Genomic DNA, 22,619 nt, shown 5'->3' on the forward strand with positions numbered 1-22,619 from the left:
TCAATCTTAACTTCTAATATCACCGTTTTAAAGAACTTCCAAGCCTCTGGAAAAGATTTGAGCATCTTGGCTTGGCTTTTCAACTCCCTTTTTACCACTCTCCTCATTCGGAATAAAATTTCCTCTTTTGAAGTCAAATGTGGCTGTGCTGGCAATTTCCCACTTACATGGTTTGGCTGGCATCCTTCTGTCTTGAACATGGGTAGGCAAACTAAGGCCCGGGGGCCGGATGCGGCCCAATCGCCTTCTAAATCCGGCCCGCGGACGGTCCGGGAATCAGCGTGTTTTTACATGAGTAGAATGTGTGCTTTTATTTAAAATGCATCTCTGGGTTATTTGTGGGGCCTCCATAAACTGTTCTTTTCATCTTTTCTTTTGTTGCAGGGTTTACACAGCCCTGGCCGCAGGTGAGCTCTGAATTCAATTTTACTAGCTCCTCCTATTGGGCAGCAATATTCTCTGAACTATGAGGTGCTGGGATCACTGAGTGGGGGTAGGAAACTTAGGGAGAGCCCACACACAGTTTCTTAAAATGTCCTTGTATCAGGAGCAGCCAACATTTTGTCCTCCAAATACTGTTGAACTCCAGCTGCCATCATCCCTGGACAACAACATATTCTTAGCCATCCCTGTCCTGGGTCCTGCACTATAAATTGAAAGCAATATCATGTCACTTAAGACAGTCATGGATCCCCTTCCCACAAAGATTCCTGTGAATTCTGGAAGCTTCTATCCTTATGTCAGGGTGTTGGACTAGACGGGCTCTTTGGCCTGATCCGAGAGTTCATGGATGTTTCACCTCCTCCTCCTCCAATGGTTTATGGAGTTGCCAGAGAATATTCTTGCAAGAAGATCAAACCTCTCCATTCTGAAGGAAATCAGCCCTGAGTGCTCACTGGAAGGACAGATCCTGAAGCTGAGACTCCAATACTTTGGCCACCTCATGAGAAGAGAAGACTCCCTGGAAAAGACCCTGGTGTTGGGAAAGATGGAGGGCGCAAGGAGAAGGGGACGACAGAGGACGAGATGGTTGGATGAGTTTGACCAAACTGCGGGAGGCAGTGGAAGACAGGAGTGCCTGGTATGCTCTGGTCCAGGGAGTCACAAAGAGTCGGACACGACTAAACGACTAAACAACAACACAGTGGCGTAGCGTGGGGGGTGCAGGGGGGCCGGCCGCACCGGGCGCAACATCTGGGCGTTAGGCTTAGGGGGCGCAAATTACTTGCCTTGCCCCGGGTGCTGACAACCCACGCTACGCCACTGCAACAACAACAGAAACGTTACCTCTTTGCAGCTACCCAAGAATTCATTTAGCCAATCTACCTATTTGATTGTATTCATTATTATGGCTCATTTATTACTGCACCTTTCCTCCAAGGAGCTCAAGGCGTGGGGGCACTGAGCTCTTCCCCAAACCACAACAACCCTGCGAGGTAGCTTGGGCGGAGAGGCTGCAACTTCTCAGTCTAAAATCTGGACCACGCATCTTGGCCTGGGCTGAGCCTTGCCTGCGGCCAGCAGAGGGCTGTCTAAAATCCTCGCCAGGCGAGGGAGCTGGTCGCTTGCTTGCTTCTCTCTCCGTCTCTGATTTTGGCTGAGATGAACGCGGCTTTTCCCAGAACTTTGTTTGGAAGCGGCATCCGGCATCCGCGCCCACCCGCCCGGCAGCCCCCATCCCGGCACCCGGGCAATTGAGGAGCGAGGCGCTGCGGCGGCATCTTCTCTCCATCAGCAACAGGGAGCCCGCGGAGGAAGGACCCGGGGGCTGAATTTCCCCGCTGCGGCAGAAAGGCGTTGAAAAAGTCTGGGAAGGGTAAGTGTGGAGGGGGGAAAAGCAAAGATCTGAAGATCTGATTTGTTATGCTGAACGGGCAGACCGTGGTGCTCACTCACCGCAGCCTATTGTTTAGTGCAGCTTGCAATGCAGTCCTTTGCATTTTTACCCAGAAGTAAATCCTACCGAGTTCAATAGGACGTACTTTCTGGTATGTGCCCGATTATTCTTGCAGCTTATCATCACCATCATCATTTTTACCCAGAAGTAAATCCTACCGAGTTCAATAGGACGTACTTTTTGGTATGTGCCCGATCCTTCTTGCAGCTTATAATCATCATCATCAACAACAACAATAATAATAATAATGATAATAATAATAATGTCTTTTCCCCAGGCAAATCTAAGGTGGCTTACAGCTAAAATAGAAAGAGCTAAAAAGATTTGGGGGGGAAGGGAAACAAGCATTTGAAAGCAGTTAAGCACTAACAGAATATCTTTCTTTCTATCTCTCTATCTGATCTATTAAGACATACCGATCATTGCAATAAAAACATCACAGCACCAGCCCTTTCCTTAAAATAAGTCAGTTTCCCTGAAAGCCTGCTGGAACAAGAGAGGCAGTCTAATTTTAAGAGGCTTAATCCGAAATGAAAAGACTCTGCGGCTTACGAAACACCCCAGAAGCAATACAAACATTTAGTAATCCTGGTGTTAAGATTTGGTTTCTCCTTCAAGGAAAAAGGAAGTTCTGCAAACATGTTTCACAATAACTGAATTTTGATTTTAAACCTAAATGGCACAAGCCTTCTGTCTTTCCTGGAGAGAAACCGACTAATAATACAACCCCCACCCACCCCTGTTGAGGATGCTGTTCAAATATTAAACTATTACTGTACTATCTATTGTAAAAGTTGCTTCATGTCACTCACCCTTTAGGATTCACAGCAGAAACCTATGCATGCTTACTCAGAGGTCAGGCTCACTATGTTCATTTGGGCTTACTCACAGGTAAGTGTTCATAGGATTGCAGATGGAGCTGCCTTCCCAGGCCCAGGGTCTCCATAAAATTAATCTCACGACTGGGCATTGGATACAACTTATCTTTGTGTGTACATATGTTGATATGTACATACTGCAAGGCATCATGCAATTAATTATCAAATTGTTAGCTAGCACTTTCATTTATTTATTTATTTATTTATTGGGTTTAAATTTCATTTATTTATTTGAAGCGTGTGAACAAATTATCCTACTCGTAAGCAAAAATTTAAAAAATAAAAAATAAAAATAAAAAAGCTTCTCCAGCAGCTTGCAAATAGAAATTAAGTCAGTTTACAAATTAAGTCAGCTTACAAATCCAACAGACACGACACAAAAGGAAAAACAGGACTGGGAGGGAAGAGGAAAAACACAACTCAGGCACTAGGTCTTAGTTATTGTTAGTTATTGTGGCAATGGCCAGCTGGAATGGAGGGATTGGTGGGGAGGAGCCAAAACTTGTTAAGCCTTTCAGCAGAGCCAGTGGAGAAACAGAATTGATAAGAATTGAAATTAGGGTTCTTTCTTTCTTTCTTTCTTTCTTTCTTTCTTTCTTTCTTTCTGCATGTAAGGCTTATGGCTAGGGCTGGTGAGAGTTGTTGTTCGACAACACATGGAAGGCACCACATGGAAGGCACCACCTACCATAGGTGCCAACTCCCTGGGGCCCTGTGTGCTAAAGCACCCGCATAATTCCCCATGAAGGGGCCGAGCACCCACAAATTTCAGTGCCAGGGCCATGCACGCTGCATGGCACCCACAGCCCTGGGCACCCACAATTATGGGGCCAAGCTGGCACTCCAGAGCCCTAATATGGAATCATTTAGGTTTTAGATGTTGTTTTGCTGTTTTTTAAGATACGTGTTATTTATTGTTTTAAGTTGCTTTGAGTTACTTTGGTAAAAATCCCCCACAAAACTACTGTAGTAAGTTTAATCAATAACAATATAAAGGGGTACAGGCTTTACTTCAGTGGCAGACTGCACAATTTTCATGCAAAATGTCGCAGGGATCTGCCTGTAGGGTAGGAATTTCCCCCTGCCTGAAAGCTTGGAGTGCAGGCAGACCACACCGATAATTGCGTTATTATTTGGCAATCCCCAAGCTTTGTTTTTCAGTTCCTTTTCTGTTCTTCTTTCTTCCGGACAGGCGGAGGCATCTGGTCCATATTTCTCCCCAGAGATCCTGTTGACTTTTGCAGCAAGATGGAAAGTGATGCAACTTGGGTAAGAGAGCATTAAAATGAGCAGGCAACAAATTTATTTATTTATCTACCTATTTATTATATCTCACTTTTCCCCCAAGCAGCTGCATACACAATTCTTCCCCTGTCACCCGCTGTTTAATCCCCACGATGACCCTGTGAGGTATGTTTTGGCTGAGAGGCAGTGACGGGCTCAAGATCGCCCAGTGAGCTGTGCAGGGATTTGAATTCTGGTCTCTCAGGTCCTAGTCCAACATTCTAACCCGGCATTTCTCAGCCTTGGGTCCCACAATGCTGTTGGACTACAACTTCCATCATTCCTAGCCAGCATGGCTATACAGTGGTACCTCGGGTTACATATCTAGATCAAGGGAAGTAATAGTGCCACTGTATTCTGCTCTGGTCAGACCTCACCTGGAGTACTGTGTCCAGTTCTGGGCACCACAGTTCAAGAAGGACACTGACAAACTGGAACGTGTCCAGAGGAGGGCAACCAAAATGGTCAAAGGCCTGGAAACAATGCCTTATGAGGAACAGCTAAGGGAGCTGGGCATGTTTAGCCTGGAGAAGAGGAGGTTAAGGGGTGATATGATAGCCATGTTCAAATATATAAAAGGATGTCACATAGAGGAGGGAGAAAGGTTGTTTTCTGCTGCTCCAGAGAAGCGGACACGGAGCAATGGTTCCAAACTACAAGAAAGAAGATTCCACCTAAACATTAGGAAGAACTTCCTGACAGTAAGAGCTGTTTGACAGTGGAATTTGCTGCCAAGGAGTGTGGTGGAGTCTCCTTCTTTGGAGGTCTTTAAGCAGAGGCTTGACAACCATATGTCAGGAGTGCTCTGATGGTGTTTCCTGCTTGGCAGGGGGTTGGACTCGATGGCCCTTGTGGTCTCTTCCAACTCTATGATTCTATGATATGCTTCAGGTTACAGACTCCGCTAACTCAGAAATATTACCTCGGGTTAAGAACTTTTCTTCAGGATGAGAACAGAAATCGTGCTCTGGCAGCGCGACGGCAGCAGGAGGCCCCATTAGCTAAAGTGGTACTTCAGGTTAAGAACAGTTTCAGGTTAAGAACGGACCTCCAGAATGAATTAAGTACTTAAACCAAGGTACCACTGTACAAATGTAAGGGATATAATAAATGTATAAAAGATGGGATATAAATGTAACAAAAAAAGGAAAAAAAAGAATCCTGGGAAGTGCAGTTTACCCCTAACAGAGCTACAATTCCCAGCACCCTTAACAAGCTAAAGTTCCCAGGATTCTTTGGGGGGAATCATGCCCTTTAAATGTGTGGTTGCGGCCTGAGAATTCCAGTTTTATTCTGCCTGTCAACAAATGACCAGGGAGGAGGGAAGCCTCAGCCAGCTGCTCCTGCTGATGCAACCCTTGCATGTCTCAGAGGCGAAGGTTGAAACACTTGTTTTTGTCCGTTCAAAGAAGAACGGACTGAGGAAAGCGCAGCTGGCGCATGGTTTTTCTGCCTCTCAAGGAAAGGATACATCTCCTTTCGCTCTGCCTCTTTCAGACAGAAAGGATCAGTCTCGCTGCTGAGAGGAAGCCAGGCTGAGCAAGGAAGTGAGTTGCAGGAGGAGTTACCTATTAATATTAGTATTATTATTAATTAAATTTGTATGCCGCTCTTTATCCAAAGATCACATAAAAGTCCACATAAAAATAAAAAATGAGAACACAAAATCCTAATAAAACAAAAGCAAACCAATTACCCCCCTCCCACAAACACATTTAAGAGGCCATAGAAGAGTGGTTCCCAATTAGCTAAGGACCGTGGGCCTCCTGTTTTTCATGGACCCCCTACTTTTGAAAATTTAGATATCTCTGTGGTAGTTTTTGTTATGGGAAACCCTGGCCTGCGAGAGCTCCAATTGGAGAACAGCCTTTACCAAAGATATCATGGGCTTTGAAGACACTTGAACTCAGGATGAAAGCGAGAAGCGTGCTAAGAGAGCCAGTGTGGTATAGTGGTTCAGAGCAGTAGATTCGTAATCTGGGGAACCGGGTTCGCGTCTCCGCTCCTCCACATGCAGCTGCTGGGTGTCCTTGGGCCAGTCACACTTCTCTGAAGTCTCTCAGCCCCACTCACCTCACAGAGTGTTTGTTGTGGGGGAGGAAGGGAAAGGAGAATGTGAGCCGCTTTGAGACTCCTTAGGGTAGTGATAAAGCGGGATATCAAATCCAAACTCCTCCTCTTCTTCTTCTTCCTCTTCTTCTTCTTTTTCTTCTTCTTCTTTTTCTTCTTCTTCTTCTTCTTCTTCTTCTTCTTCTTCTTAAGAGGAAGGCATGTTTGGCAAATCCTCACCATGATCAACTTCCATCTGGAAACCTATGTCCCCACTGTGGAAAAATGTGCGGATCCAGAACTGGCCTCCACAGTCACTTACAGTCTCACTGTTAAGACCGTGTTCATGGAAGACAATCTCACTCGGCTACGAGTGATTGCCAGAGAAGGAGAAAAATAGATGATCTCGGGAAACCCACTAGTGGGACACAGAGAAATAGCCCTTTCCCCGCACAGCACAGCACCTGGTGGTCAGTGGCATACTGACCCTTTAAAGAAGAAGAGGCTAAATATTCTCTCATTTGCTAAGGCGATTCTTCTAGAATCCATTGCAAATATCCAAAAGTATTTTCAGCTTCCTAGTAGAATTTGAGAGCTGCTCAATGAGCTAGTTTGAGCGCTTGTTTCTGTTTACATGGACAAGCTCCACAATATATTGTTTGTGGTCCTTGGAATTAAAAAAAAAGGTTTTAAGGAAACTGTGAAGGTTCAAGACCTTTATGTGTGCCCTAGTTTGGATTATCTGTGTTATTTCATATGGAAACCATTACTCCCTTCTTTCAGATATCTCTTGAAGACTTTCCTATTTAGGCTGCCCTTTGCAAGATAAATTTTCTTTGTAATCCAATCAGTTATGTTGATGCTTTAATGATGATGACTTTTGTGGATATATTTGTTGATTTTGTTTTTATATTTTGTATTCTGCCTTGTTATTACATTTCTTATGAAAGTGTAGCTTGCAAATTGGTAAATAAATAAACAAAACTTAATTAAAAAACAACCCTATACTTCTATTGGGATATATGTGGGAATGTTCCTTAATTAAAATAATCATAGCCTCCTTCCCTCCACCCCTGTACCTTTAGGTGCTGCAGGACAGCGTGAATGACAAGAGAGAAGAAATCAAAGCACAACGTCGAAGAAAAAGTGAGGATTTGCTGGTAAGCAGATGAGGATGGAATTTTTTTTAATGATGCCCAGAAATTTGCTAATCCCTTTGCCTGAATCCAGTTTGGATGGAGAGGGCACTTTAGTGATCTGAAAAGTGCTGAAAATTGGGCAAAGGGGAGGCAGATTATTACTTTCATGGGGACTTCTTAACAGCCATATACTTTTCTGCCACTGCTGTGGCCTAGTTCAGCACCCCTCAGAATTGACACTGTCCTGGCATGGCATCATTCCAGGGCATTTGGAGCATGTGGCGGAAAAACAGAGGGTGCCGGGTTGACGTTGAGCAAGCAAAACAGTTGTAACAGCTTGCCAGAGTACAGCTCCCATGATACCTGGCTGTTGGCCAGGCTTCTTAGGCTTGGTGGGAGTTGTAGTTTGGCACTTGCATAAGGTGTTAGGGTTTTCCCGCTCTCAAATTAAGGGATTGTGTGTGTATGTGTTTTATGGATGAGATTTTTGTGTCCTCTCCAAGCCTGGGGTTTTATATCTGTGAGATGGGATCCTGAAGTCTTCTTTTTCTTTGGCAATCACTTATAATCGAGTAAGATTGTCTTCCATGAGCATGGTCTTAATGGTGTGTTAAGTGAACGTGAAGGCCAATTCTTGATCCACACATTTTTCCACAGTGGGGACATAGGTTTCCAGATGGGAGTTGATCACGGTGAGGGTTTTCCAAACATACCTTCCTCTTAGCACGCTTCTCCCTTTCATCCTGAGTTTGAGCATCTTTAGAACCCATGACACCTTTCGTAAAGGCTGTTCTCCAGTTGGAGCACTCGCAGGCCAGTGTTTCCCAGTTGTTGGTGTTTATCTTACTTTTTTAAGATTTGCCTTGAGAGCATCTTTAAACCTCTTTTGTTGTCCACTGGCATTTCACTTTCCATTTTTAAGTTCAGAATAGAGTACAGGCGTGGGGAAACCTCAGTCCTGTGGCTGGGGAATAATGCTGTCTCCCAGGTCTCTCTCTGAGGCCTGTGGCTACATCCCTTTAGGACTCTGTTTTGCCCCTTCCTCTACTAATTTTGTGTTGCTGGAATGTGCCCTTGAGCCATAATGGAGGATGGAGAGGCCTGGACGGCTTAACACTGGTATGCGGAGCCCCTCCTCACAATCACTGAAGTGGTCAAACCAGTCTCTTTGTGTTAAACCAGTCTCTTTGTTAAGTTAATGGCCTTAGGGAAGCCTTGAACAGCATTTTTTGTTAAAGGGGATTAAAGAATTGGCCTGGTACAGGTGCGTTGCCATAGAAATGGCTAGCCTCGGATGCTTTTCAGGAGGAGTGTACAGGCCTTCCCTCCGGCACCACACCTGGCTTGAGGCCATGGGGTAGGAGAACAATAGGGGATGAGCCAGGAAACCTAATGCAGGGTGGGGGGGGGGGCGGGCATCTTTTGTGGTGCTAATGTCACGAGCCCTTCCATCATATGCTCCACCTGTGTGTGTAAATAAAACCATATAACACAAAGGCTGCACACACACCATACATTTAAAGCAAATGGCTGCTCCCAAAAAATCCTGGGAACTGTAGTTTGCCCGACATGGAGCTGCCTTTCCCAGCAGCCTTAACAAGCTACAGTTTCTAGGGTTGTTTGTTTGGGGAAGGGCGTGGAGAATGTGCTTTAAAAGTGTGGTGTGTACATAGCCGAAGACACCACAGTTTCCCATGGCCTTCGTTCCAAGGAAATCGGTCCGAGGTATGCGGTGGTACCCCTTAAACCTCTCACCACTCAGAGACATAGCTGTCAACCTTCCCTTTTTGGGCGGGAAATTCCCTTATTCCAGCGCCATTTCCCGCTGCTATTCCGGATTGTTTGATATCCCGTAGACTGTCCCTGGGACAGGTGAGGCTGCTGATCCCTTATTTTCAAATCTAAAGTTGACAGCTATGCTCAGAGATTGGCTACACACAGCAAAAATGAGCCAGCTGACTGTGCCGCTCACTCTGGCCCACTCCCACTGCAGGTGTTTGAAGCTAAGTACATGTGACATTGGCCACCATCTGTAGGTGTCTGGTAGCTACTGTGAGAAATACTCTTGTATGGTGAGCATTCCCTCAAACCAGCTTCTGTCCAGCTGTGGTTAAGCTGAGTTGTGAACATTTCAGGCAGCCATTGAGCATGTGCAGATGGCAGCTTCAGTGAACTGGAGTTTAGGGCAGGGAAGCTTGAAATCAGGCAAGGGGCATCAGCTGAAAACATCCCCAACCCCTCTGTGATGTGCACAGCAACTTTCCCCCTCACAGAGCTCCAATTCTTAGAGTTTCCTGTGAAGAGGGATTGATTGTTAAACCACTCTGAGAATTGTAGCCCAGTGAGAACACCTCTCAGCGCCTTTAAAAGACTTTGGCTCCCAGAATTCTTTGTGGGAAGCCATGACGGTTTAAAGTGGTATCTCAGTGCTTTCAAAGTATGGTGTGAGTATGGCCAAAGAAACATCACTTAGGAGGGGGCCATTTCTACCCTTTGTGGCAGCAGATTTTTTTGGGGGGGGGGGGGACTTTTTGGATCTCTTAAAGCTCTGTCAGGCTCATGGTCGCCATTTTGGATTTTTGAAACCCCAATTGGCCATTGCCAGCCTCATGTAATTTTGCAGAAGTCCTCATTGAAGAACAAAAGGAGGGAGGGGGTTCCCTTTCTTTTGATCCTAGGGAAAAAATTATAAAGTTAAAATATCACCCCCTCCCCTCAATAAGGCGGGGTTCAGTACATAACACTGGGCTAAGCTTTCGGTGGTTTGCTTGCTTGACTAATCTGTGGAACAGGAGTTGCCCACCTTTCTGGGCTAGTGGGCACATTTGGGATTTTGAGAAAGTGCTGGAGGTGCCTGTCACAAAATGGCTGCATAACACAAAATGGCCAACACATCTAAAAGAACAGAAAAAAGGCAGGAACACAAAATGGCATGGCATTTCTTCTCCCCATCCCACAAATTATTGGGGAAAAGAGAGGAACCTATAGCAGCTAAGGTTGTGCTTGCTCACAGGGACTTCTTTACTCAAAACTAGGAAGAGAGTGTCCAAGACTTGGCAACCATTGGAGCAGGGTCACATTTAAGGGAGTGTGTTCAATGTAGTGGAGGCCAAGCCAGTGAAGTATAAACCGAGCAGTATTGTGGGGTTTTTGAGAGGATATTTAGGTTCTTTAGGTGGTATTAGTGAGTACACTGATAGCCCCAAATTGGTCAAGCCCAATAGGGAGAGTGTGACGCCACAATGCTCTTTCCCCTATGAATTGCAGAGGGAGACAGAAGCTGAGAGGAAGAATATAATCCGGGAGTGGGAAGAGCTGCGAAGGTTTGTCGAAGACCAAGAAAAACTCGTGTTGAGGAGGTTGCAAAAGCTTGATAATGACATTGTTAGGAGGAGAGATGAGAGAGTTTTGGAAGGTTCTGAGCAAGCAACATTTCATGAAAGCAGAGAAAGCAACCAGAATCCACTTGTGAAGGTGGGGAATCCCTGTCTTATTTATCATCATTACATTTGTATCCTGCCTTTCCTCCAAGGTGGCACACGTGGTTCTCCCCTCGTTTTAGCCTCACAACAACCCTCCGACTTGGTTTAGGCTGAGAGATGGCAACTGGCTTGAGTTCACCCAACAAGCTTCATGGCCAATTGGGGATTGAGCCGTTGTATCCCAGGCACCCTAACCACTATGCCACACTGTGCCAAGGACAAATGAAAAGTTTTAAACAGTGCAATTCTTTGTGTGTCTTCTCAGATGCAAGCACCATTGAATTCAATGGGGCTTACACCCAAGTAAGTGAGCATAGGGTTGCAGCCATATTGGATTAATTGGCTCAGTGGTGACATCCCTCTCCCTTTTCTCTCTCCCTCTCTATATAAAAAAATAATAGAGGATGAACTATTTGTTGCGTACTTAATTAATTAAAACTGGAAGCCACGTATCTATTTATTTTTTAAAAATAAATATTTTGTTTTATTGAAGTTTTTAGAAGATAGGTACAAATCAAAATAAGAGAATAAAAAAACAGCTATGTTCATTTTTATGGGGAAAGTTACAGGAAGGGGTTAACCAGAATGATACATGTGCCTGATTCATGTCTTCTCTCTTTCCCCTTTCTCTTTTTTCCTGCAGAGCATCAGAACAGCTGAAAGCAGGTATGTTTTGCCTAATATTTATCTTTCAATGTGTTAAACTACTTTGGAACTGCCTTGGACAATGTTGTAGATAGTCGTGGAACTAGAACAGGGGGTGAGGTGTCTGTTTCCCTAAATTCCTTTATCATTATCAAAAAGTCCCATCCTTTGGGGATTTTGAGGAAGAAGGTGGTTCACTGCAAAATATTTCTACAGCCAGTCCAGGAAGCACTGCTGCCTGTCAAAACAATTAGTATGCCCCAAGTGCTGGATCACATTTTATGGGGTCTCTGATTGGTTGGGATCACTCAAGAAGAATGAAGCAGGAAATAGTTGACATCAAAACAGCCACAGGGAGACAAAACTGTATGGGAAAGCAGTATAGGAAAAGTAGGGTTTAAGGGGTTTAGGGGTTCAACTCCAGGAAGTTGCTAATTACAAGATGACAATAAATCAGGAGAACTTTTGCAACAACAGTAAGTGGGATCGATTATTCACTTACTGTCTCTTCATCAGGAAGAATGGGGCATTTCCTGAGTTTGAAAGCGGTTTTCTGGAACTGGAACAGAGGATAAGGCATTTTTCAGAGAAGAGGATGGTATTGCAAGAGGTGATACTGGCATTTAAAGGTGAGATCAGCCTGCTGGAGTCTGAATTAAAAGAGTTGATATCCACACAGGGTATTAATTCAAGAAAAGGATTATGAAATCTCATACCCTCCAACATTTCTTCAATGAAAATAGGGATGTCCCATTCCGTAATGATAATTTCACTTTTTATACCTGCACCCTGGGCAGTTTCCAACATATATAAAAACATGTTGTTTAGTCGTTTAGTCGTGTCCGTCTCTTCGTGACCCCATGGACCAGAGAACATAATAATACATTAAACATTTAAAAAAACTTCCCTATGCAGGATTGCCCTCCAACATTTTTCCAATGAAAATAGGGACATCCTAAGGAAAAGTGGAACATTCAGAAAGCAGCATGGCTTCTCTAAATCAGCATTGTCCCTGGAAAATAGGGTCACTTGGAGAGTCTGAAATCTTCGGGTGGAATTCTGTCTTGAAATTCACATTTTTGGCTCAAAGTAATTCTGCCTCTACTTTTGGATTTTTGCTGATTTTGCTCATGAGCTCATACTTTTTTGACATTTGCAGTTGTAGCCCTCAAATATTTTTTCACAGATGCATTTTGCTTACGCTTGTACTGCATCGTGCATTTTGTAGACTTACGGCTGCGTAAACAGGGAACTGAATGTTTACAGATTTTTAAATGGGCCTTGCTGAAAGGCTGTCACAGGATTCAGGATTACAGAAGGTCAGCATGAGCGGAATATAACATCTTGAGAATAGCATTCGTATTGCACCGCATGTAAAGAACAATGACATTACAGAGGTGCCTCGCAAGACGAAATTAATTTGTTCCGCGAGTTGCTTCGTCTTGCGATTTTTTCATCTTGCGGAGCGTGGATTCCCCGGGTATTAACAGCTTTAAGAAAAAGGAAGCAAACCCGCAAGACGTTTTCGTCTTGCGAAGCAAGCCCATAGGGAAATTCGTCTTGCGAAGCACCTCGAAAAACAGAAAACCCTTTTGTCTAGCGAGTTTTTCGTCTTGCAAGGCATTCGTCTTGCGGGGCACCACTGTAATGTACAACAGACTGGATTAAGTGACATGGATTTGAGAGAAGGAGATCCCATTGAGTAGATGCACTCCAGGACTGCACATACAAAAATTAGGCAGACCCTTATGTACATATATGTCTCCCTGCTCTCCCCCTTTAAGGTTTTGGCAATAAGAAGCAATTCTCTAAGTGTCAATCTGTGGGACCCCAAGGTTTGCAGAAGTGTAAAGATGCCATTAGAAAAAGAACCCTAAGGGGAAGACGGAATCTTCCAAAACAGCCCAGTGAAAATAGAGCATGCTCAGTGGCCACTGAACGCTGACTGGCTGTTGGGGGAGGGGGAATGGAGTATCCTGAAAAAGGCCTAGCTGAAACTCGAAACAAGAGCAATCCACCCTGCAAAATTTTGTTGTAAGTTCCATTGGTAAGGACCAAACATGGGGAAGGGAGTATTATCTTTCCCATTCTTTCTTTCCTCAGAGATTTTGCAGCTGCAGCTGGGGAATGATGCAGACCCATCTTTCTTATCTGGTAAGGCAGCGTGAATATTTCCAAATGGCCTAAGGCTTGTAGATTTTGACAGTACTAGGCTTGAAGTAGCATCTAGTCTTGAGATGGTACGAGGAAGCTTTTTAAATTCCTGGGTGGAATTTAAGCCTCAAATTATAAATTTAGCAGCTTCAGAGTCAATCTATATATAGTTATGTATGCCAACAGTCTGCTATCAGTGTAAATAGCACCTTCCAGACTTCAAACCGAATTCAGCTCTGTCAACTGGAGGTTCAGGTAGCGTTAGCAGCTAGAAATGCCAAGACAGGTGGCATTTTTCCATCTCCGCCGTATCAAGCAGTTGGTCCCTTACCTTTCTTGCCCTGATCTGGCCACAGGGATCCATGTGACGGTCACCTCCAGGCTTGATTATTGTAACTCGCTCTATGCGGGGCTGCCCTTGAAGCTGACCCAGAAACTTCAGCGGGTGCAGAATGCTGCAGCGAGGCTCCTCACGAGATCCGTGCCATGGGATCACATTCATCCAGTGCTTTACCAGCTGCACTGGCTCCAGGTGGAGTACAGGGTCAGGTTTAAGGTGCTGGTTTTGACCTTTAAAGCCCTACACAGCCTAGGACCCTCGTACCTACGGGACCACCTCTCCTGGTATGCCCGCAGAGGACCTTAAGGTCCACAAATAACAAGACTTTGGAGGTCCCGAGGCCCAAGGTGGTTGGATTGGTCTTAACTAGGGCCAGGGCCTTTTCAGTACTGGCCCTGACTTGGTGGAACGCTCTGTCACAAGAGACCAGGGCCCTGTGGGACTTGACATTTTTCCGCAGGGCCTGCAAGACAGAGCTGTTCCGCCTGGCCTTTGGTTGGGACTCAGTCTGACCCTTATGTTTCCTCCTCCTTATGGTTTTGATTTATGGGCTACTACTAAAATGAGGCTGCATTTTAAATTATATTTTAACCCCTATTTTCATTAACTGTTTGTTTTTTCCTTTTTTCTTTCCTATTATGTTTTATTGTAATTTTATTGGTGTTAGCCGCCCTGAGCCTGGTTCTGGCCGGGGAGGGTGAGGTATAAATAAATTAATAATAATAATAATAATAATAATTATTATTATTATTATTATTATTATTATTATTATTATTATTATACTACTGGGGCTGGTTCGATAGTTGCGGTGATTCCTGGAGCGGGAAAGCCTTGCCACTGTAGTTCCAGCATTGGTTACTTCAGGACTGGATTACTGCAATGGGCTCTTTGTGGGGCCTTCCTCACACTTTAGCCAGAAGCTGCAGTTAGTGCAGGATGCTGCAGCACAATTGCTGACAGGATTGCCTTGTCACTTGCGCTCAGAGATCTGCCCTGGTTGCTGATTTGCTACTGAGCCAAGTTCAAGATGTTACTGTTAGCATATAAAGCCCTTACCTACCTAGTCAGTCTACCTACGAGATTGCATTATCCCACATGCACCAACTCAACTGCTTCATTAGGGGGAATGGCACTAATAGAGGTGCCTCATAATACACATTCTGCATTGTAATAGCTTGATTGTTTAGTGTGGCAGCAACTGCTCTTTGGAACTCGCTGCCTATTGAGATCAAGCAGGTACCTTAACTGTACTCTTTTTGGTACCTGCTAAAATGCAGGTGGTGCTGTGGGTTAAACCACAGTGCCTAGGACTTGACGATCAGAAGGTTGGCGGTTTGAATTCCCGCGACGGGGTGAGCTCCCGTTGCTCGGTCCCAGCTCCTGCCAACCTAGCAGTTTGAAAGCACGTCAAAGTGCAAGTAGATAAATAGGTACCACTCCAGCGGGAAGGTAAACGCCGTTTCCGTGCGCTGCTCTGGTTTGCCAGAAGCGGCTTAGTCATGCTGGCCACATGACCCGGAAGGTGTACGCCGGCTCTCTTGGCCAATAAAGCGAGATGAGCGCCGCAACCCCAGAGTCGGCCACGACTGAACCTAGTGGTCAGGGGTCCCTTTACCTTTACTAAAACATTTCTGTTTGGGCAAGTCTTCCCAGATGCTTAGAAGGTTGAGGTAATTTTAATCTGTTTTACTACTTTTAACTTTTGTAGTGTAGTGTATAAATTGTATGAAATAAATAAGATGAATAAATGTGGGCTGGTCTCTGCCCTCAAGGAGCCTACAATAGAAAATCAGCGGTGGACAAAAGTACAGTGGGAGATGGAGAAATAAGGGTAGGAATGGATGAGTGCGAGCAATTGCTACCGAATGTACATTTTATTTTTAATCAAGCAGGATTCTGATCGCTTTAAATTGAGCAATCAAAAATAAAATCAGCCACTTTAGAACAATTATGCATAATGAAAATTGATTTTAAAATGACATCAAATTGCATCTGCCAAGGGTCAATGAATAAGGGGTTAAGACAATGGCTTTGCATTGGCTTTTGATTGACTATTGTTCATTGAGGGGATTGATTATATTCTTAAAATTTGCTATGAAGAGCATGTGGAACATCTTTCCGGAGACTGTGCTAGTTGCAAACAAAGGTATTGGTGGCGGGAAATCACAAGCTAGAATGCTCCATAATGTCAAAAAATCTCCCTGCACATAGAAAGTTAGTATCTCAGGGAAAAGGCTGGGGAAATGGTCACAGGAGACTGCACCTGCTTGGAGAGCACCATTCCATAGTATTTCTTTTGATACTTGTTTCTGCTGTTTCATGAACTGGATTTCCTGCTGGTTAGGTTCTTCCTGCCCAATGGCAGCAGTAGGGAACCTCAGGCCCCAGAGACCAAACATGACTGTCCAGGCTTTGCTTTCCAGCCCTTGGAACTCTTTCCTAGCCATACCCCTGACTGGCCTGGCTTTGCACCCTCCTTGGGAGTTCTTGCCTGGCTGGAATGTGCCCTTCAATGTTTCTTGTTTGCTCAGATGGAAGAAAGAGAGAGTTGTGTGTGTGTGGAAACCACATTGGTGTACAAAGGTAAAAAATTGCATTTATTGCTCCACCCACTTTTGCCTCTGGCTCTTGGAAGATTGCTCAGAAAAGGTTCCTAATCTCTCTGCCCCATGATGTTTTAATTGTACTGTTTCATGTTGCTGTTTTAATGGGCTTCATTTTCCTCTGTCTGTGCAAGCTGCCTTGAGAGACCGTTGAAGTGGGTGTATTGCTGAGTAGAGAATCGAATGAACAGACAATGATGTGCAACAGACATCTGAAAAATAGCCCTCTCTTTCCCCAGGGTGCCAAGGAAGGTCATCATTCTACTCCAGATTTCTACATCTTCACAGAAGATGTGGAGGAAAAATAGAGCTGGTTCAGGTAAAGGGATTTGCAAATATGTTTGCTCTCGTGTCTTGTTCTCAACCAGCTGAGTATGGGAAGCCGCCAAGCAGGACTTGAGCACAATAGCTCCCCTGCAATTTCCAGCAGCTGGTGTTCAGAAATCTACTACCTTTGACCATGGAAGCAGACGATCGCAATCATGGCTAGTAGCCATTGATTGTCTTAACCTCCATGAATGGCAGCAGGGGAGAGACTAACAACAACAACAATTTTATTTTTTTATTTATACATACATACATACATACCCCACCCATCTGGCTGGGTTTTCCCAGCAACTCTGGGCGGCTCCCAACACAACATTATTAATAATAATTATTAAAAAGCAATAAAACATCAAACATTAAAAACTTCCCTAAACAGGGCTGCCTTCAGATGTCTTCTAAAAATCAGATAGTTGTTTATTTCCTTGACATCTGATGGGAGGGCGTTCCACAGGGCAGGTGCCACTACCGAGAAGGCCCTCTGCCTGGTTCTCTGTAACCTCACTTCTCGCAATGAGGGAACTGCCAGAAGGCCCTCGGAGCTGGACCTCAGTGTCCGGGCAGAACGATTGGGGGTGGAGATGCTCCTTCAGGTATACTGGGCCAAGGCCGTTTAGGGCTTTAAAGGTCAGCATCAACACTTTGAATTGTGCTCGGAAATGTACTGGGAGCCAATGTAGGTCTTTTTCAGGACCAGTGTTATGTGGTCTCGGCGGCCGCTCCCAGTCACCCATCTAGCTGCCGCGTTCTGGATTAGTTGTACTTTCCGGGTCACCTTCAAAGGTAGCGCCACATAGAGCGCATTGCAGTAGTCCAAGCAGGAGATAACCAGAACATGCACCACTCTTGTGAGACAGTCCACGGACATGTAGGGTCTCAGCCTGCATACCAGATAGAGCTGGTACACAGCTGCCCTGGACACAGAATTGACCTGCACCTCCATGGACAGCTGAGAGTCCAAATTGACTCCCAGGCTGCGCACATAGAGGACAAGGTGATCCCTTAAGTTACCTAGTTCTGAGCCATTAAGGTTTTATAAACCAATAGTTTATAAAAACGATGCTTTTAAATTATGGTGCTGGAGGAGAGACTTGAGAGTCCCATGGACTGCTAGAAAATCAAACCTATCCATTCTGAAGGAAATCAGCCCTGAGTGCTCACTGGAAGGACAGATCCTGCAGCTGAGGCTCCAATACTTTGGCCACCTCATGAGAAGAGAAGACTAAACGACTAAACAACAACAACGAATCAATAGTATCACCTTGAACTTGGACCAGTAATGAAATGGTAGCTGGTACAACCATGATATGATTGTGATACATAGTGTTCTGCTTGACCACAAGCTGAAAGGCCTCTGCATCTGTTCAGAGGTGCCGTCTTCCTTGATGCTTCACATGTCATTGGAAGGAGGAGCATCATGTGTCAACAAGCGAGGCAGAAGTGGCCCTGTGTTCCTTCATCCTTGTTGACTGTTTGTGTTTCAGGAGCCTGTGTCATTCGAGGAGATAGCTGTGCATTTCACTGAGGGTGAATGGGCTCTCCTGGACCCCCCTCAGAGAGCCTTATACAGGGATGTCATGCAGGAGAACTATGAAAATGTGACCTCTTTGGGTAAGAATTCCTTTATCTTGTATTTTGAGTGTGGAGTGTGTGCATCATTGAACCCAGTTGATCCCCTCCTGGTGTTATGGGATTCAAGAAAGTTTGCATGGTTTTGTTTATTTACAAGTGCCTTCAGACCATACCTTGAGACCATGCTTATCTTTTCCAAATGTTTTCCCCCCCTCACTCTCTATTCACACAGCTGCTTCTTTGTCTAGCTGCAGCTTTGGTGCTGTTAAATTTTTTAAAAATCACCTTGGGAGTCTCAGCACTGTTTTGGTTCAAAAAAGTATCTTATAGTTTCTCGGTGCCACTGCATATAAATAACAAATGTGTGTATATCAGCCAACAACCATCTAATTTTGAAATCATTTTAGTTATTGACCTTAGGAAAAACTGACATAAATAGAGGAATTCATCCAATTTGGCCATGTGAAAGTGTCATAAAGCGAAATGATGCAGGAATAACAACTCAAGGCATGCTGTCAGGGACTCAGTGGGAGCGCAGGGAGGAGAAGAGATGGAGAGCGAGGGGGAGCAATCCGAGGGCAGCGTAGGAGAATATGACAGCAGCCCGAGAGATTCCATGAGCCTCTCCAGCGAATCGGAAGATTCACAGAAGGGGGCGCCGATGGGCAGGGCAAGGGGCAACCCAAGGGGGACACCCCAGAAGCAAGGGGCCAGCGGGGACTCCCAGAGCAGCAGTTGGAAATCAGGACCAGCTTCCCCACCAGAGCGCAGTGGGGGGGAGGAGTCCCAGGTGTCAGAGCCCACATATGCACCACCAGCGAGAGAAGATGAGTCAGGGTTGACCACGCCTCCATCGGAGAGCGAGTTAACGGTCAAGAGGAAAGTTGCAGGCTGGGCGCGCGCGCCAAGTTCAAAGGTACAGGCGAGCGGCACAGAAGGTAGCCCGGATAGGGAACCAGGTCCTAAAGCCCGCCGGAAGGAGGGGCAAGAATCGTCAGGGTCAGCATCAGAGGAGTCCAGGAAGGATGAGACCCTAGCGGGCAGGAGGGCCCAGAGGAGAAAGGAACTTAGAAAGAGGTGGAGCAAAGCGAGAGTCTTAAACTGGTGTGGAAGGGGAGGAGACTCAGACGGGACTTCGCCGGTCTAAGGTCGGGACGTAGAGCTGCACGCTGCGGCTTTAAAATGGAAACTGAATCTCAATAAAGACTTTTGTACATAACTACAGCCTAGCGTTGGTCCTCTGTGAGCTGGGACCTGGAGGCAGCTCTGACACATGCTGTTAAATTTTATTAGGACGGTTCAGGAAAAAACCTTCAAGTTGAATTAACAACAGAGTTTTTCTTCTTTCTGATTTCACTTTTGCACCCAGTTCTTTCCCTCACCAATTCGGATCGAAACTCCTGGGTGGAGGAAGGGGACGAGTTGATCTCCCTGAGTCTACACCCTCCGGGCTCTGAGAAGGGGAACAAACATGAAGTCACCAGAACAGGTGAGAGAAAAGGAAGTACAAGACAGACCAGCACTGGCAATGGCTACTGGCAGTGGTGGCTAGGATATGCCCCCAGCGTTTGTGACTGTATAATTCTGAATGCTAGGAATTGCAACTAAGGAGAGTGCTTTCCGGTCCTGATTGTGAGCTTTCCATAGGCTAGCCGCTGAGAGAAACTATGGCAGAGTTGATGCCAGAAGAGAGCATTCCATAGACTAGGGGCTACTATAGAGAAAACCTGTTCTGTTGTCCTCACTCTCCAGACCCCTTTCTGAGTGGCACTCATCTGACTGTCTCAGGGTCCAGGCAGGTTCATATGTGGAACTGCTGCAGTCCTTCAGGTATTCACTGACCTGTCTTTCCTCTCTTTATTGCAGTGCAAGATGGGCAGGAGAAAAAGGAGGAGGAGAATCCAGCAGCGGAAAACGCTAAGGGAGATGAAAATCCTAAGAAACGCAATGTAAGAAAGGCAAGGAAGAACGTAGCGCCAGGAAATCCTAAGGTGGTTGAAAAGTCTAAGGAATACATTCTTAGGAGGAAAAATCAAGTCCCCGGAAATTCTAAGGAAATTGGGCAGTCTAAGAGAGATGTTCTGAGGAAAAATCAATTCCCCGGAAGTTCAAAGGAAACTGGACATTCTAGAGGAGAAATTCTGAGGAAAAATCGAGTTCTCAGAAATTCTAAGGAAATTGACCATTCTAGGAAAGATATTCAAAGGAATAATCTAGTGCTGAGAAATTCTAAGGAAATTGGGGATTCTAGGGGGGGTGTTCTGAGGGAGAATCTGGTGCCAGAAAATTCTAAGGAAATTGAGTGTTCTAGGGGAGACATTCCAAAGAAAAATCTAGTGCTGAGACATGTTAAGGAAATTGGGAGTTCTAGGAGAGATGTTCTGAGGAAAAATCGAGTTCCCAGAAATTCTAAAGAAATTGGGCATTCTAGGGGAGACATTCCAAAGAAAAATCTAGTGCTGAGACATGTTAAGGAAATTGGGAGTTCTAGGAGAGATGTTTTGAGGAAAAATCGAGTTCCCAGAAATTCTAAGGAAATTGACCGTTCTAGGAGAGATATTCAAAGGAAGAATCTAGTGCTGAGAAATTCTAAGGAAATTGGGGATTCTAGGGAGGATGCTCTGAGGGAGAATCTGGTGCCAGAAATTTCTAAGGAAATTGAGTGTTCTAGGGGAGATGTTCTAAGGGAGAATCTATTTCCTGGAAATCCTAAGGAAATTGGGCATTCTATGGGAGACATTCCAAAGAATAATTTAGTGCTGAGAAATGCTAAGGAAATTGGGAATTCTAGGAGAGGTGTTCTGATGAAAAACCAAGTTCCCAGAATTTCTAAGGAAACTGGACATTCTAGAGGAGAAGTTCTGAGGAAAAATCAAGTCCCTGGAAATTCTAAGGAAATTGACCATTCTAGGAGAGATATTCAAAGGAAGAATCTAGTGCTGAGAAATTCTAAGGAAATTGGGAATTCTAGGGGGGATGTTCTGAGGGAGAATCTGGTGCCAGAAAATTCTAAGGAAATTGAGTGTTCTAGGGGAGATGTTCAAAGAGAGAATCTATTTCCTGGAAATCCTAAGGAAATTGGGCATTCTACAGGAGACATTCCAAAGAAAAATCTAGTGCTGAGAAATGCTAAGGAAATTGGGAATTCTAGGAGAGGTGTTCTGATGAAAAACCAAGTTCCCAGAAATTCTAAGGAAACTGGACATTCTAAGGGAGATGTTCTGAGGGAGAATCTGGTGCCAGAAAATTCTAAAGAAGACACCTCTTTCAGAATGTGCAAAGAAAAAATATTCCAGGGGCATGATAGGAAAGATGCAACTTGTCATCAGCACAGATCAGAAAAGCAGCAGAAAGCTGCACAAAAAACTAGCCAGCAGAAACCAATTCCTTCTCAGGATGACGGTGGGGACATTGGTCAAACCACTGCCCAGAAGGAGATCTGCAAGGACAGGAGGCAAAAAGCATGCCCTAAATGTGGGAAACTTTTTAGTCAGAGTATACTGCTTCTTAAGCATAAGAGAACCCACACGGGAATGAAGCCGTATCAGTGTTTGGACTGTGGAAAAATCTTCAGCCAGCGTTCCCACCTTAATATACATAGGAGAACTCACCGCAGAGAGAAACCATATGAATGCTTGGACTGTGGGAAAGCTTTCCATCGGAGCTCCCACCTTGCTTCACACCGGGGAATCCACACAGGAATCAAACCTTACAAATGTTCAAATTGTGAGAAGAGCTTTCGTCGGGGGCCTGACCTCAGGAGGCACCAGAAAACCCACACAGGAGAGAAATTGCATAAATGTTTGCATTGTGGGAAAAGCTTTGGTCTGAGCTCCAGCCTTATTAAACATGAAAGAATCCACACAGGAGAAAGGCCGTATAAATGTCCAGACTGCCCGAAAGGTTTTAGCCAGATGTCTCACCTTATTGTACACAAGAGGATCCACACAAAGGACAAACCATACAAATGCTCTGTCTGTGGCCATGGCTTTAGCCAGAAAGCACATCTCATTTCACATCAGAGAATCCACACGGGAGAGAAACCTTTTAAGTGCTCGGACTGTGGCAAAAGCTTTAAACTGAACTCAGCATGTATGAGCCACGAGAGACGACACAGAAACAACTTGGATGCTCAGACTGCTGGGAAAGTTTCTGTCGAGGCTACAGCTTCACTTGACGCCACAGGATCGACAAGGAAGTCAAACCGTAGAAACGTTCAGAGAGTGGCCAAAGCTTAATTGTGCTTAAGGAA

At 45.0% G+C, this 22,619-nt stretch overlaps 1 protein-coding gene across 1 annotated transcript; it reads left to right on the forward strand.

The window, feature by feature from the left end:
• The first annotated feature begins 1,702 nt into the window (after positions 1-1,702).
• LOC307206412 (uncharacterized protein) lies at positions 1,703-22,615 on the forward strand. The gene is made up of 11 exons (XM_079959677.1): positions 1,703-1,816; positions 3,968-4,044; positions 7,194-7,268; positions 10,515-10,721; positions 11,373-11,395; positions 11,891-12,003; positions 13,478-13,528; positions 16,711-16,790; positions 18,280-18,406; positions 19,737-19,856; positions 20,234-22,615. Exons 2-11 carry the CDS (start codon positions 4,024-4,026, stop codon positions 22,603-22,605), a joined length of 3,189 nt encoding a protein of 1,062 aa, XP_079815803.1. The 5' UTR covers positions 1,703-1,816; positions 3,968-4,023; the 3' UTR covers positions 22,606-22,615.
• The last annotated feature ends 4 nt before the right edge of the window (positions 22,616-22,619 follow it).

Source organism: Podarcis cretensis, assembly GCF_951804945.1.
Source record: "Podarcis cretensis genome assembly, chromosome: 2".
Lineage (NCBI taxonomy): Eukaryota > Metazoa > Chordata > Lepidosauria > Squamata > Lacertidae > Podarcis > Podarcis cretensis.